Source organism: Condylura cristata, unplaced genomic scaffold (assembly GCF_000260355.1).
Source record: "Condylura cristata isolate star-nosed mole 26May11 unplaced genomic scaffold, ConCri1.0 scaffold00001, whole genome shotgun sequence".
Classification (NCBI taxonomy): Eukaryota; Metazoa; Chordata; class Mammalia; order Eulipotyphla; family Talpidae; genus Condylura; species Condylura cristata.
In genome coordinates, this window is record NW_004567102.1 from 3182136 (window position 1) to 3198264 (window position 16129).

At 53.2% G+C, this 16129-nt stretch overlaps 1 protein-coding gene across 2 annotated transcripts; it reads right to left on the minus strand.

The window, feature by feature from the left end:
* Positions 1 to 1173: 1173 nt before the first annotated feature.
* TULP1 (tubby like protein 1) lies at positions 1174 to 13082 on the minus strand. 2 transcript variants are annotated; one of them, XM_004673417.1, is made up of 15 exons: positions 13036 to 13082; positions 12875 to 12929; positions 12405 to 12495; positions 11928 to 12086; positions 11143 to 11289; positions 10383 to 10481; positions 10184 to 10306; positions 9771 to 9889; positions 9610 to 9615; positions 7246 to 7416; positions 6955 to 7067; positions 5486 to 5597; positions 5277 to 5375; positions 2778 to 2949; positions 1174 to 1307 (listed from the first exon to the last, which is right to left on the minus strand). In XM_004673417.1, exons 1-15 carry the CDS (start codon positions 13080 to 13082, stop codon positions 1174 to 1176), a joined length of 1647 nt encoding a protein of 548 aa, XP_004673474.1. The 2 variants fall into 2 exon arrangements, with proteins under 2 accessions (XP_004673474.1, XP_012576266.1); XM_012720812.1 differs by lacking the exon at positions 11928 to 12086.
* Between the last annotated feature and the right edge of the window lie 3047 nt (positions 13083 to 16129).

The window sequence follows — 16129 nt, forward strand, 5'->3', positions numbered from 1 at the left end:
GCTCTGGGACCCCTCGCCGGTGCCGGCCTTCTTCGCCCGGGCTCCCCTCTCTCCGACCGCCGCTGCAACGCTCCTAAGCTCCAGTTGCGCGCTGGGTCTTACCCCACCTCCCCAGCACCCCGACGGAATTTGGGGCTCCGGCCTGGGCGGGGCCGGGGGTGGAGCTCCCGCTTTGGGGGCAGGACTCCCGTCGGTGCTCCGGCCTCGGTGCCGCGTCACGAGGAGTCCGGCGGAGTCGGAGCGTGCGGGCCTCGGGGCTCCCTGGTGCCCCCCGCCCCCATTCGCGAGCCGCCGAAGCGGAGCGCCCTCTCCCGCCCGACAGCCCGCCCCCCACTCCCGGGGCCCCAGACCCGGCCCCGCCCTGGCGGCAGCGCCCGCCCTGCCCGGACCCGGTTTGTCTGGTTCTCCCCGAGAGGCTTGTTTCTCGAATTTCTCCCTTTCCCCCTCTTCCTGGACCTCCGGGGCCCTCCCTCTCGGCCCGGCTTCCCGGTGCCCCCCGTCGGGGGCGTCTCGACACCGTGAGCCCGCCGAGTTTCGGTAGGACCCGCGGTGGGCGCGGGGGTTGGGGTGAGGAGACGCGGGAGCGCCCCGGGCCTGGGCGGGAGCGGAGTCGGGGGTGGGGGGGCAGGGAGGCCTCCAGCCCGCCCTCTGGACCTTTCCCGCGCTCCGCACCCCTCCCGCAGCCTTGTCGGCACCGGCTGAAAAACCACAGTTCCGCTCGGCTTAGGACGCGGCTTTATTGGGGATCGGGATACCCTGCCCCCACCACCTACCCCTGCCGAGCCCGCCCCAGCTCCGCGGAGCCCTAGTACGGTCCCGGAGGGGGTTAAAACAACACTGACTACTGCTCCTGGACAGGAAGTGACTGGGGCGCGGGGCGGGAGGGGCGGGGGTTCGCGAAGCTGCGCAGGCTAGCCTCGCCACCAGATGTGTGGCTCCAACTCCAGATGTTCTTCATCTCCATGCGATCCGCTGCCTGAGCTCCTCCCCGCCTCTGCCTGTGTGCCAGGCTGGGGAGTGGACGAAGGTCACTCAGACAGTTGGGTCAGCACCCGACAGTGGAGGAGTCTCAGTAGGGTCGTTGGTAAAGGGAGCCCGCAAGTGTCTGCTGAATCTTTGCCCCCACGCTGCCGGGCTTTGGGGACACTGGGGGCGGGGGGGGGGCTACCGGGATCACTCGCAGGCCAACTTCCCGTCGAAACTGGAGAGGGCGATGGCGAAAGCCTGCAGGGCGCACAGCGGGTACCGGTAGTCCAGGGTGAAGGCGTCTTCCGCCACGCGGCCGAACTGCAGCACGATGTAGTCGGCTGTGAACAGAGGGGTGGGGCGGCTCCTGGGTCGGGAGGTTGGTAGACAATGCCCCCTTTGCCTTGAGCCCCAATCCTCAGTCACCATCAGTTATTCGCCCTCCACCAGCTCGCCAACCCCCACTCTCCTACTCTCCTCTAGGGAAACCAGACCCATGTCCAGCTTTACTATCCCTCTGGACTGTAAACCCCTGAGGGCAGACCCTGCCTTATCATCTGCTGCCTAAGGCTATGCATACAACCACCACTGAGGTATGGGAACTTGTGAAACTTCCCCAAGTCTGGTTTCAATGCCCTACCATGTCTTCTGACCCCATTCCTTTCCCCACCTCTAGACCCAAGGCCTCTCTCAGAGTGAGTGGCAGGCTCGATCCCTTCACTAGTCCCCAAGTTCCCAGCGGCCAAACACTCATTACCTCTCCCACATCTGGTCCAGGTTCCCAGCCCCAGCCCCAGCACTGCCCCAGTCATCCATTGGGACAGGAAGTTGCTAAAAATACCCCCAACCTGGCAGACTGCTCCACCAGAAATGTGATCTGGAGAGCAGTTTTCCAAGGCCACAGGTGACATTGGGGACACGTCCCTAGGATGGAGTGGGCATAAGGAACTTGCTCACTGTTAGCCAGCCTTGTGAATTTAGCATTCCTTGGGAGATGCGGCCACCCCCAAACTTCCTCATCCTGTTGGGGGGACCTGCCTCCCAGGCTTATAACATGGACATTTTTACTTGCGTTCCAGTTATATCTTGTTTCCCTAGCTCCCCAAGTGAGGCCTTTGACCTCACTTCAGGGAACACAATAGAGAAGGCACTCAGAAATGTGCAGTCCCTAAAAAGCAGCTGTCTTGAAGGGGATTAGAGTCCCAGGTGCTGGAGTAAGACTCCCTGAGTTCTAACCCCAGCACAACCTCTTATTAGCTGTGTGACCTTGGGCAAGTTACTCCACCTTCCTGTACCTCAGTTGTCTCATTTGCTAAATAGGGACAATAATAATACCTTTCTCAAGGATTGATAAAAAAATTTAATGATTCAGTATCTGTAAAGTCCTGGAAGCTGTGGCTGGCTCATTTGGGGGCCAGTGTAACCTGGAGAAGCCAAGGGACTTTGGGTAAGGTGCTTCTCTCTGAGCCATAGCTTCTGGCCATGAAAAAAGTTTGGGCTGTTTGTCAGATGCCAACAGCTTAACTCTCCCTTCAACACAGTCTTACCCAGAATATTCCCTTATCTGCCCCAGGGCTCTGGTTAATGCTAGTATAAGAGCCTGGAGCCACAGACCCCAACATACTTCCTTGGACTATTTGAGGCTCCTGGGATCAGTGTCAACACCCTGGAGGAGTGACTGCTAGATGGGATGACCCAACTCAAGGAATAAAGGACAGCACTATGGGGTGAGAGGAATGATGGGGATAGAAGGCCGGGGCGGGTTGAGTCACAGTCCTGGAGATGGTGGGGTTAAGCCCTCAGCTACTCACGGTCATCAGCATGGACAATCTGGAAGTTTTTGACTGAGGCCTGGGTAACTCGACCTTGGAAGTTGAGGGTGTAGGAGCCACTGTCTTCATTCCAGACAGGTGGCTTGTTGTGTAGTTCAATGAGGCTCTCCAGTGTCTTGTTCTGCCAGCGCACCAGCAGCCCATCTCTGGCCTGGGGGCGGGGTGGGGGGGAGTAGGTAGGAAGAGGACAGTTAGGGGGAGCAGAGGTCTCTCAGAACTGACAAGGGGTGGGACCTGGGGACCTGTGGGTGCCCTTTGGTGTGAATGTGCAGGCGTGTAGCCTGATGTCAACATTCATCAAGGTTCCCTTAAGAGCATGTGTGATGGCTGTGTGTTGGTTAGGGTGTACCTCTGTGAAAGTGGGCTTTGGAGGGCTGGAAAGCATCATGTGTCACACAGTGGGTGCTCTGTGCCATTGGCACCATGGGCCCCAGGAATAACCACAGGCTGGCACCTGATTACAAGGATGAGGCAGATATTGTAGGACCTACAAGGCCTACATAATTCACAGTTGCACTTGAGAAGATCGACCGGAAAACAGCAGCTCAAATAAAATGTCCTAGAGATCTTCTGGCAGGAAGGAGGAGCAGTATCTGATGGTGTTCTTGAGTCATTTCTTCCCTGAGTTTCCTTCCACCTGTCATGGTTTTGGAATTAGTGGTCTTCCCAGTAGCCTTCCTGATCCCCATCTGACTTAGATGTTTTAACTCTGAGCTTCTGCAACACCTTGTTCTTAAACCATTTCTCTCACTGCACCTCCACGGACAGAATTAAATACTTTAAGGCAGGCACAGTGTTTTATGAATGTGCCTCCATTTCTCCACACAATGTGGTATTGTGAGGATTAAATAAATTAACAGTAAGTGATGTGTTATTTAGAAAATGCTCAATAAATATTAAATATTGTTTTGATGGTAACTTGTTGATTTTGGATCCCAGTGCCTGGCTTTAATAAGTAGTTATAGAATGATGAACTGTGAGATGATGAAGCGAGACCCAGAGCAGCACTGGGTATTTCTTATCAAGCTTACATGTGTGGGAGGCATACCCTTTGGAGGATTTGTGCATTTATTTCAGGCACGGAAGGAGCAACTGTGGGACCCACAGGCTTCTCGAGACCGGAACCGTCCTCGGCTGTTGCCCCATGGGTTGCCAGGCCTCTGATTGCTGCGTGACTTTCCAGCAGGGAAGGATGTGTGATCAGCTGACAGGGGTATTATTTTCCATTGTAAATGAGTAAAGTGACATCACAGTGAATATGGGGCATGCCAGTTACCCCGTCCCTGAAGTCCTAGGCTGGCTGACCTGCAGTGCCTAGGAACCTCCGGAGCTAGGGACTGGCACACTAATGGAGGTGGTTCTCTCAAGGGTGTCTCCCCATTTTACCCGAGACCTCACAAACACACATGCAAAACAAACAACCTTTGCTTTTTAAAATATAAGTCATGTCACTCCTTTGTTCAAAATCTTTCTAAGTCTTTGTTTCTCTCAGTTAAAATCAGTTACTGGGGCCTCCCTGGTGGCTCGAGGGGTTAAGTCTCAGCACTAGAAACTACAGCCAGCCACTGCAGCACCAGTTCGATCCCTGGCCAGGGAGCTGACCCACATGGCTCAGCAGATCTCTACTATCTTGCCTGCTGCTCCCCTCAGTATTTTTCAGTGAATCTGCCTGTTCTGCTCCCCACTCTGTCTCTGGTGAATCCTCTCACCCCCTGCACCTTTGGCCTGTCCCCTAGTTCTTGTGTGCATAAATTGAACAAATCTTTAACAAATAAATAAAACTAGTTACTGCCCCTTACTCTCACCTCTGACCTTATCTCCCTCTAACCTCATAAGCACTTTGCTGATCCTCAAACTCATCAGGCACCCTCCTGCCTCAGGGCCTTTGCACTGACTCACCCTTTGCGGGGATGCTCTTTCCCCAGATACCCATAGGCTCCCTCTCACTTTCTTCAAGACTTCTCAAATTTCACCTTCTCTATGACGCCCACTCTGACCACTGATTCACTGATTTTTAATTTTAAAACCTACATACACACACACACACAGTCTTCAGCTCCCTTTCCCTTTTCCGCTCCCCCCCCCCCCACTGCACTTATCACCTGCCGACATCCCATACAACTGACTCAGTCATCACATGCATTGTCTCCTGTCTGTCTCCCTCCACAAGCTTCCGGGGGCAGCTCCTTGTTTTGTCCTCCAAAACAAGTGCCTAGAGGACTATGCTCCATTCAATAGGTGTGTGCACAATAAATATATGAATGAGTGATTTGGTGTACATTAAACAAACAAAAAAAGAGAAAACGTGCTGTTTCAGTGACTTCAACTACAAGTCCCCCCACCTCCACACAACTTGCTAGAATGAATTTGTGCCTTAAGTGTGACGTATGCTCAGGGGCTGGGTGTTCTGAAAGTGAAGCCCCCAAGGGTTGGCAACAGGACCCTCAGGGAGGGGCGTCAAAGGCACAAGAGGCTCACATTTCGGGGTCGGATGGGGACCATCTGGTTGTCCACATTCATGCCGGGAATGATGACGGTCATGCGCCGTGGGCCTCGGAAGCCCAGCACATTGGTTTCCTGGGAACGAGAATGAGTTTGGGCCCAGTTGGGTGAGCCTTGCAAGGGGAGGGTGGGGGGAGGGTGGGGGGTTAAGGGGAGGGCGAGTTGGGCGAGGGGAGATCTCTCACATAGATAACTGCTGCCAGCTCCTGCCTAAGGCTCCCCACATCAGCGCTGCCTCTTCTGTGTGGATTCTGCCCGTTGTCATAAACCGTGAAGCGGTTCCCCAGGAGGTTGGATCTGCAAGCAGGGTGGAGCTGGGGGCGGGGCTGGGGTGTTCTGCACCCTGACTCCAAGACCCTCCCTCAAAGCCTTGCGGTTTATTGAGCTTCCAACCTCAAGGAGAGCTGGGGGTGTCTTAGGGCTGAGCAATTCAGGTCTCCGACCCTAGGCTTTCCTATGAGGTCTTTTTGAAAAACTGAATCTAGAAAAGGGAGACTGGGCTGTGTTCCGTTCTCAGCTCCATATGTTGTGGGCTGTGTGATCTTAGGCAAGTGACTTACACTCTCTGGGCCTTGACCTTCCCTTCTTTAATATGGGCAACATAAAGGGCCTCCCTATTGGCACAAGGGGTTAAAGTGAAGCAGCATGAATCTCTCTACAGCCACTGCTGCAAGAATTCCTTCTCTGGTCAGGGAGCTGACCCTCAGGGTGCAGCAGACCTCTCCTGTCCCGCCCACTGCTCCCCTCAGCAGTGTATTTCTGTCAGTCCCATCTGTTCTGTTCTCCACTCTGGTGAATCCTCTCACCCCCACCCCCATCTCTGGCGTGTACCCTAGTTCTTGTATGCATAAATAAATAAATAAATAAATCTTTAAAAGAATAATATGGTCATAGTAATAATCTTTACTTCATTTGGTTGATAGAAAGGGTTAGATGGGTTAATATTTAGAAATATGCCTGGCATATGAGAAAAAGGCCTTATTTACATAGCGCTGGTTAAATACATAAGTAAAAGAAATAAAGCCTGACTCAGGGTCCCACTTCACAGATGGGTGGTGAGGTTTAGGTGAGCGGTCACTGGAGACAACATAGAGCAGGTGCTGCCTATTTGTTCATGTATTCACTTAGTAAATATATTTTGAGTAGCTGTTGTGTGCAGGCTGGGAACTCAACCATGGACAAGACAGGCAGACTTGAGCCCTGGGACAGCAACATGAGCAGTTGTCAGAAATGCAGCATCCCACCCCCACCCCTTTTGATCAACCCAAATGAAGTAAAGATTATTACTATGCCCATATTATTTTTCTAAGGATTTATTTATTTATGCATACAAGAACTGGGGTACAGGCCAGAGTGGGGGGGCAGTGGGAGGATTCACCAGAGGCAGAGTGGGGAATAGAACAGATGGGACTGACAGAAATACACTGCTTGCACCATTAGGGAGGCCCAAATGGTGACCATATTAAAGAAGGGAATGTTAAGGCCCAGAGAGTGTAAGTTACAATTTTCATGATCGCTCCCAGTGATCTATGCAAAGTGTGAGAAGCTGTGGGCTGGGGGACACTTCTGGCTGGTCCAGTGTGGTGGGGTCCTACAGGCCCAGGGGAGCCCTCTTCCTGCCCAGGTCTCCCAGCCCCAGAGGAGCCCAGCTCACCTTAGCTTCCCAATGAAATTCTCCCCTCCTCTGGACAGATTGGTGGGGTCGCTGGAGATGAGGTAATTGGCTGTCTTACTCCGTTTCCGTTTCCTGCCAGCCAAGAGGAACACCTGGGGAAGGGGACGTAGGTGAGAGGATGGGAAGAGAAGACAGTGAGGAAGGAGGAGGGCGAGAGAAAAGAGAAGGGCCCCAGCCCTGTAACCCAAACCCTCCCCTGTGCCCCAGGCCCCCCTCAGCCTGGGTCCTGGCACCTCCTCTGTGCCCTCCCCCTCACTGCTCCCCACCCACCTTCTTCTCTGTGTCCAGATGCAGAAAGTAGGAGGGGTACAGGCCCCGATCCATACCCTTCTTGTCCCGGGTCAGCCGGCAACGCACAGTCCTACCACGGGGGGCAGGCTGAAGCACAAACTCCTGGGGTTCATCCACTTCCACTGGTGGGGATGGGGCCCTGTCCTCCTTCTAGGTGGGGGGAGAGGTTGCATCACCCCCAGAGCATCGGCTCCCCTGCCCTGGGTATATTCCCACAACTGGGACGGGCAGGACAGCTCAGTGCTCTGTGTGAGGAGGAAGGGAGAGGCCGGCTAGGCTGTGGTGGGCCCTTACACCTCCCCAGTGGCTCGGCTTCTCAAGCACCCCAGTTAGGAGGTTCTGGGGGGCCATGCGCTTTATTATTATTATTTACCTTGTGAATTAAAGCCCAGGTGCTGGAGTCAGACAGTTTCAGTGCAAATTCTGGTTTCACTACTAATTGTCATGTTTTTAAGTTTTAAACACCCTTGACTCTGTTTTCTTCATCTAAGAAGTAGGTAGGGTGAGGGTGGGTACCTGGGACAGTCCTTAATTTATGCGCTAAACATACTCAACAACTACCACCATGTAGATCTGAGCACTTTTTTTTTTAATATTTATTTATTTATGGTTAGAGAACTGGGGTACAGACCAGAGGTGTGGTGGGTGAGAGGATTCACCAAAGACAGAGTGGAGAGCAGAACAGGCAGATTGACTGAAATACACTGCTGAGGGGAGCAGTGGGCAAGACGAGAGGTCTGCCGCGCCATGTGGGTCAGCTCCCTGGCTGGGAATCGAACTTGTGCTGTGGTAGCTTTGGAAAGCTTCGTAGTACAGTGCTGTAACCCACTGTGCCACCAGGGAGAGCCTTCTGAGCACTTTTCGAATATTAACTCACTTAATTTCCAGATCAAGTTAACTGAGGTGGTGGCCCCATTTTATAGATAAAGAACTTGGGGCTCAGAGAAATTAAATAACTTGCTCCTATTCATTCAGCTAGTAAGAGGAGCATTTGAATTGTGCCCAGGCTCCTGTCAGACCTAGAGTGTTAGGAAGAACTTCCCCTCTGGATGCTAACTGGGTGGGGGTGGGGTGGCCAGGGCAGGGGCCGGGGGCGTGAACTGAGATGAGGCTGAGCATACAGCGCTAGAGAAGTGTCAGCTGCCAGATTATCACCAGCACAGATTGTCACTGAAGGTGGTAGCCGGCTTCCAAGATGGCCTCCATGAAGCCCTGCCTCCTGGTATTTAGGCCTTTGTTTCGTCTCCTGCACTGCATCAGGGGTGGCCCTTGTGACACACAGAATATGGCAGAAGTGATGGGGAGCACTTCCTCCTAGTGGCACAGCGCATTAAAGTGCAGCACTTGAAACTAGCCACAACCACCTGAACACGCGTTCAGTCCCCAGCCCCAGCCCCCGAGGTGACCCACAGGGCACAGCAGACCTCTCCTGCCTCACCCGCTACTCCCCTCAGCAGTGTACTCTGTCAATCAACCTGTTCTGCTCCCCGCTCTGTCTCTGGTGAATCCTCTCACCATTCCTGCACCTCTGGCCTGTACCCCAATTCTGTATGCATAAATAAATAAATCTTTAAAAAAAGAAAATTGGGAAACACAAGACCATGGAATATGATGTGGAGAAAGCCAAAGTTTGACCATGTCCAAACATTTCTAGATGTGAACTCTGAAGGCTGTATGTACTACAGTCACATTCCATGTGGCAGATAATAAACTGGCTTTTCAGTTTATATCAGTATCTGGTGACCTGGGCTGATGGGAATCAGTCCTGCTCACTCATATACAGACTAATAAACCAGAATGGCTAAGATCCTAGGCCTCCTTCATGGAGCGTTCTCCCCTGTTAGAAACCTACTTTTTTTTCTACATGGACTGCTCTGGCTCCTTCTTACTCCAGATTCTGCATGTTGTTACCTGAACTCTATTTGTAAACGGGCAGTGTTCAACATATTTAACAGCCTGGTCTCTCTATGGAGAAAGTGCAATCAGAATGGCCCTGGGAGGCCTGGAGGAGGGTCCTGGAGGTCCCTGGCAGCCCACATTAACCTTTTAGTTGCTGGGTAGTGTAGTAGCAGAAGAGCAGCAGGAAGCACTTGAAGAACGTAGACCAGCAGGGTGGACATTTTCTAACCGCATGCAGCTGGCCATGGGTCCATGTGCTCTCTGGTCTGTACACAGGTGCCAGTCTCCCTTCCACGCCCCCTCCCTGGTACAGAAAATGTGTCTCTTCATGTGGGAGCTGGGTGAGCATGTCTGGCTGTGTCTGCTGGTCAGGCTGCAGAGGGAGGGCTCAGACTACATGCCATGGGCCTCAGGTGGCCAGCCCTGGCCTGGCGACCCCACAACAGCCTCCTCTGTTCTCAAAAGCCTGGTGCCCTTTGTGCTCATAATCTGTTACCAGAGGGGGAGCCAAGACTGGAACCCTATAGCCCCAGTGTGCAATGACCTACACTCCAGTCCGCCAAGACCATGCCCCTGCCACTGCTCCCTGCCCCACTGTGCCCAACCTTTTTGCTTTTTCCTTTCCCTCTGCCCTTCTGATTGCTGTTCTTGGTCACTCCTGCGTCCACCTCTTCCTCCTCGTCTTCTTCCTTCTTCCTCTCCCCTTCTGCGCCTTTGGGAGTACCTGGGCATGGAGGGGGAGATAAACCTGTAAGCCGGAGCACTACAGGGTTGCTAAGGGCTTCCAATGCCCATGTCTCACTAGGCCTCTTCCCACAGTCACAGGGAATAGCCTGTACTGTTATCAGAACCTCAGAAAGGCTAAGACATGTCCTGATGCCACATAGTAAAGGGGTAGTCAAGATGTGCCCTCAATTTTTTTGACTCTGGCACCCCCTGGAGCCAAGTCTTCTGACTCTAGAACCCACATTCCTTGCACCTCAGTTCCCCATACCCTAAGACTTTCACCGTAACCCACCTTTCTTCTTCAAAGCTTTCTCTCTGGTCGGACCCTCCTCTCCAACCAGAAACATGGCTGCTGGCACCTTCTTCCTCACTCTGGCCGGACTCCCAGAGGGGTCCTTGTCTTCCTCCCCAGACCCTGCATGTGTGAAATGTGAAGAGGGGTCACAAGCTCATCACACCCAGAGCCCTGTTCTTCCCTCCACTGGACTCACCTTTTTTCTTTATCTTTCTCAGCTTGGTCCCTTCCTCCACGGGTATCTGCTTCTTAGCGCGCAGAGGTTTTGGTGGGGGCACAGGGCTTCCCAGGTCCCCTGGAAATGGAGGGTGGGGGTTAGACAGAGAGCCTGCTGGGGCTGAAGACCACCTTCTAATTGTTCCGCCAGTCCCCAGGAGGCTGAGGCCTGACTAGGGCCCAGAATCTATCTTCTGTATGTCACATTTTCAGTCCTGAGTTCAAAAAGGGCTGGACAAACACCAGAATTTATTAAGCGGTTACTGAATGAAGGATGGATGGATGGATGGATGGACAGACGGACGAACAGACAGTACAAGCCAGACCTCCTAACTGAGCCTCTGAATCCCAGCTCCCCTGGACAGTGCTGGAATGCACATTCCTGCTCACAAGGCTCCAGCCTCTCATCCTGCTTAGAGCAGATGCAGCACCTTGAGGGTGAGGTGCTCAGGCTGGGGAGGCATCACATTTACTCTTTGACTGATTTTTACTGGGATCACTTTGATACTTTCATAACAATTATAACACTTAAAAAACAAAAAACCACTAAACGCAAATCACAAAGAAAATGAAAATCCTTTGCCCTTCCCTGCCTCAAGGAGCACCCAGGACTGTCTGGGGCAGGAAGCCTCTGGTGCACGCACTGGGTAACGTTCTGCCGTTTCCAGTCCTGCCAATCAACTGACTCCCAGCCCCTCAAGGGCATGGTGAGAAGGTGCTTCTGTACCCACAATACCTACCCCTCTGACCCATGGTCTTGACTCTCTTCTCCTTGATGTCTGTGGAAACCTCTTTGGGGGGGGTCTTGGGAGGCAGAGCGATTTTTTCTTTCTTTCCCTCCTCCTCTTTCTCTTCGCCCTCCTGGACCTCTTCTTCCTCTTCCTCATCTTCTGTAGGTGGAAACTCCTCATTAAGTGGCTTGGGGTGGGCCCCCTTAGTGGGGAGCCCAGTCCCTCCAGATGGCTGGAAAGCCGGCAATGAGTACCAGGGGGAGACGGAGGAGGCAGCAGCCCAGAACTTTCCTTCAAGAATGAGAGTGCCCCCAACGTCCTCTGGGCTCTACAAGTCCGGAGTGTGCACGGGAGCTTGTGGGGAGCTCTTGCGAATCCCCTCGTGGGAAAATGCTTCCCGCACAGGGCTTTTCCTCTCTCTGGGCTGCCTCCTCACACGCTTCCCGCACACCTGAGCGTCGCTTTCTCTGCAGCTCTAGTCACCCGAGCTGATGCTCCGACTTTCCTTCTCCTGCTGTCCTCCCCTCCTCCCCGCCCCCCTCAGTTACTGACCTAGAGTCAGGACCCCCCCCCCCACCTCTATCCCCAGCTGAGCTATAGTTTAGGGTCAAACAACAAAAACCCCTCCCGTTTCCCCATGAGGAAAACGTTAAAATCGAAACAGTTTTTGCAGGCTCACAGACAAGCCCACGGAAGCGGTGGCGCTTTTCCCCTCTGGCGCGGGGCGGTGCCGGCCGAGCCAGGCTCCTCCGCACCCCGCCCCCTTCCCCGCCCAGCCGGCGGGCGCGTCTCACCGTCCTCCGCGTCCCGCGCGCCGGCTACCAGGAAGGTTTCCCGGGGATCGCGCTTCTTGGCCTCGGGGTCCCTGAGGAACTTGGCGTACACGGTCTGCTGCGCCCCGCGTTGGGCCGGCTCCTGGGCGGGGTCCTCCCGCAGCCTCCCCCTTCTCGCGACTAAGCCGAGACGCGGGGTTCAGGCAGGAACCCATTCCTCCCCACCACGGCGTCACGCCCCCCACCCTTAGGGCTCCGCACGCTGGGGTTCTCCCAGGCTCTTCGCCACCGTGGTCACCTCTCCCTTGGCTTTCGTGGTCCCCTCCATTCACCCCTCCCCAGCTCAACGCCAGCCCCGCTCCCACCTCGGGTTCTCCCATTCTTCTCTCCGGCTTTTCGCTCCACTGCGAAACTGAACAACACCCTCCCCCGCCCCGAGCCCTTCCCTCCCGCGCCCCTCACCGTGGGGGGCGCCCGCAGCCTCGGCCCCCCTCGCGCCTCCGGGTCTTCGGAGCGTGGATCTCGACGGGCTGGGAGACTCAGGGGCTTCAGTCTTTTTCTTCCTCAACTTCTGTCCCCGGACGGGTCGCTGCTGAGTGATAGGTCAAAAGGAGGGAGAGGAAGGAAAGGGGGTGCTCTGAGAGCTGCTGGCCACTTCTAATCTCTTGAGATGCCAGAAATAACCGCGGATTATGCAGAGAGGCCTTGCAACCTGCTTCTTGGGGTCAGATTCCCTCGGGTGCATCGTGGACACTTCCAATGGCCCCAAAGTCCAAATTCTCCCTGACAACCCAGGCTCCCAAGTACCTCTGCCTTTCCTCCACCGTCCCCCCAAAACAAACAAACAATATCAGGGAAGCACCTCCTAGAAACTGCTGAGGATGTTCCCCACCCCAGGCCCCCTACACGGTGGGTTTCAGCGCAATGGGGGATCTTTCACGCCTCCTTTCCAAGCAGGGGTGACATACCTGTTGCTGGCGGCGGCGTTGCACCTCTGGGCTCTGGTCTTCCTCCCCGTGCCCGCTGAGGGTAGCAGAGGAACCAGTCTGTCTCCCCCCACCCCCTCCTCCCAAACGTTCCCTAGGGGGCCGGGTTCCGGTTGGGTGAGGAGAGGACAGGGGTGCCTGACCTGTCGGAGGCCCACACCTCCCGGAGGGCGTCTTCCTGCAGCGGCATGGTGCCTTCGCCCATCCGTGCCCCCTCTCTGGCCACTCTGCGCCTCCAGGAGCCTCTCTCTGCCCCTCCCTTCCACCAGCTAATCCAGGCTCATCTTCACCTGCCTCCCTCCGGCTCAAGGGGGTGGAGGCCTGGTAGCTTTTGCCTTAGAGGTGCTGACTTGTCAATTGACAGTGGGGCACAGGAAGAAAACGAGGTCCAATATTTACCTTCATTGCTCATAAAAAATTAAGAACTTGTATTTGCAAACATTTAATATATAAATTGACAAAACCATGTGCATATACTTTATAAAGAAATGTGCTACACAGTTGGTATAAACGTAAAACTTTTTTTTAACTGATGGGGGCATGTTTTGTGAAAAGTCTGGAGACCAGGATATAGTGTTGCATGGTTAATATTAGAGGAGAGGTCTGGATAAGTGCTGAAAGGGCCCAGAGACAGACCCAAAAAGGGGTCCCTGGGGCTTCTTAAAGCAGAGTTCAAGCTCAGCCCAGGCCCTGAGCTCTTAGCTGACTGTCCTTGGTTGTCTGTCAAATGTTGGACAGTAGTAGTAGCTCCCAGCTAGGGACCTTGTGCAGATGAAATGAGAAGGACAGTGAGCATTCAAGATGCAGAGACGACATGCTTCTTTTTCAGGGTACCTGAACTTAACCTCTGTGTTCCCAGCACTTATAGTGCACCTCAACATGCAGTTGGAGTTCACTTTTTGTGTGAGTGAGCTGATGAGTGTATTTGTTTGATTCTCATATGAGTGCAATGAGATGGGTGGGTAGAAATGATCACCTCCATTTCAGAGTTGGAGAAACTGAACCTCAGCAGGTGACTATCATCCAGTCCCCTTTATAGTTACCTGCGGATGGTCAGCTAAGTGGTAGCCACACCCAATGTTGCTGAACCCGGGCCCATGGCCCCCTGATCCAGATTTATCATAATTAATCTTTCTCAAATATCACTTTGTTTTTATTTATTTATGCATAAAGAACTGGGGTACAGCCCAGAGGTGCAGGTGCGGGGGAGTGAAAGGATTCACCAGAGACAGAGTAGGGAGCAGAACTGGTGGATCTACTAAAATGCACTGCTGAGGGGAGCAGCAGGCAGGTCAGGGGAGGTCTGCTGCTCCATGTGGGCCACTCCCTGGCTGGGGATCGAACTCACACTGCAGTGGCTGGCGATAGCTTGACAGAATTGAGACTTAACCCCTCTGTCACTACAGAGGCCCAAATATCATTTCTTTAGCTGACACCTTTGCTCAAAAACATCCACTGTCTCTCTCCTGCCTAAGGATCAAGTTTAAAATATGTCCGGTTGTCATTCAAAGATGACCCCACTGCTTATCTCAGAGTCTACTCTTCACCCAGCCATTGTAAGTTTACCTACCACCTTTATGCTTCCTCATCTGCCGCTTCACTCAGTCTGTCATCTCCTGGAATACCCTGTTCTTCCCCGAATCCTTCTAAACCTAAACAGCCCTGAAATTCCACCTCCAAGATTCCTCGGTCCTCCTCACTCATCTCTGAATACATAATAAGAACAGTAATGACCTTTACTGTCCAGGCCCTTTCCTGTGTCCACCCTCACCTTACTTCTCAGACGTTCACACTGATATGAAAGGCGAGGAAATTCCTGCTGAGTGTTGGTCAGTAAATAGCCCCGAATGGGTGCCAACCACTGGCTATCCAGTGAAGGACAAAAGGGTGAGGTCTCTGCCCTCATGGAGCTAGGTTCTGTAAGAAAGACACTTAGCAAAGCTATAAATATACAGTGAGTCACAATGACCTCACCATCACTATTAATTGTAATAAATGCCAAGATAATTGTTCTATACAAATTAATAATTAACAAACAACAATGGTAATGAAGGTGGATATAAAAAAAGTTATCACTGTAATAAATGCCAAGAAGGAAGAGAACTAGATTCCGTGAGAAGAGCAGGTGGGATCCAGTTTGAGAAGTGAACTTTTAAGCTGACCTGAAGCCTGCAAAGAGAATGTTCCAGGTGCCACACACAGGACCTCTAAGATATTTCCAGGCAGCAAAGAACTTGGCACACTTAGCAAAATAGCCCCTACCACAGGGCAAGAGCCGTCCTGCCTAAGACCCACATTCCAGAGGGTTCCCAAGGAGCCCAGACCCCACAGACAGGTAACTAAGAATGACAGGGCGCTGGGCTGGGCGCTAATGGGGCTGACAGTGAACCAGACACCACGTTCTAACACCCATGGGCCCCCGCCTCGGCCCTCCACCCCTTGCCTGCTGTTCTCAAAACCTGTGAGGGTGGGGTGTCAGCGAGGACACTACCAGTGTGGGAGGATTTGAGCAGCAGAAGCTTCTGAGATAAAGAAAAGGTAAATTCATATCTCAGGTTGTAGGGATGTGACATACTGCCCAGCAGGGTCCACTGAGAGCATTCTTTCTGTCTTTGGGTTCTCGTAAGGGCCCAGTGAGATTGGTGAGTAGAGATGTTCATTTTCATTTCATAGGTGGAGAAACCCAAGCTCAGGGGGTGATGAACGTTCTCAGAGTTCTCAGGAATGAGTTCAGAGTTCATAATAGCTGCACACGGCCACCACGGTGCACCTCCAATGGGAAACACTTCCTATCACTGTTAAAGGGGCTATATGTACTCTGAAGCTTCTTCATGTTTTGTTAAAGATTGATTTATTTATGCATACAAGAACTGGCCAGAGTGATGTGGTGAAAGGATTTACCAGAGACAGAGTGGGGAGCAGAACCAGAGGATTGACTGAAATACACACCTGAGGGGAGTAGTGGGCAGGCCAGGAGAGGTCTGTGCCATGTGGGTCAGCTCTCTGGCCGGGTGGGGATCACTATGATGACATAGTGGCTGCTGATAGCTTCAAGGTGCTGATACAGTGATCCTTGGCCTTGACTTCCACAATGCACACTGGCTGCTGCTGTCTGTCTCTCCCACCCCCCAATATTTATTTATGCATACAAGAGCTGGAGTGGAGGCCAGAGGTGGGTGGAGGAAGGGAGGGTGGTGTGGGGTGTGTGAAGCATTCACCAGAGACAGAGTGGGGAGC

What these genes read in the sequence shown, in the direction of transcription:
- TULP1 (XM_004673417.1), bottom strand. Translation starts at nt 13,082, where the DNA reads ATGCCGCTGCAGGAAGACGCCCTCCGGGAGGTGTGGGCCTCCGACAG. An exon ending in AATTTCATTGGGAAGCTAAG is followed by an intron (nt 5,598 to 6,954) that starts GTGAGCTGGGCT and finishes CCCTGCTTGCAG; the next exon opens with ATCCAACCTCCTGGGGAACC. An exon ending in TCCCCATCCGACCCCGAAAT is followed by an intron (nt 2,950 to 5,276) that starts GTGAGCCTCTTG and finishes CCCCGCCCCCAG; the next exon opens with GCCAGAGATGGGCTGCTGGT.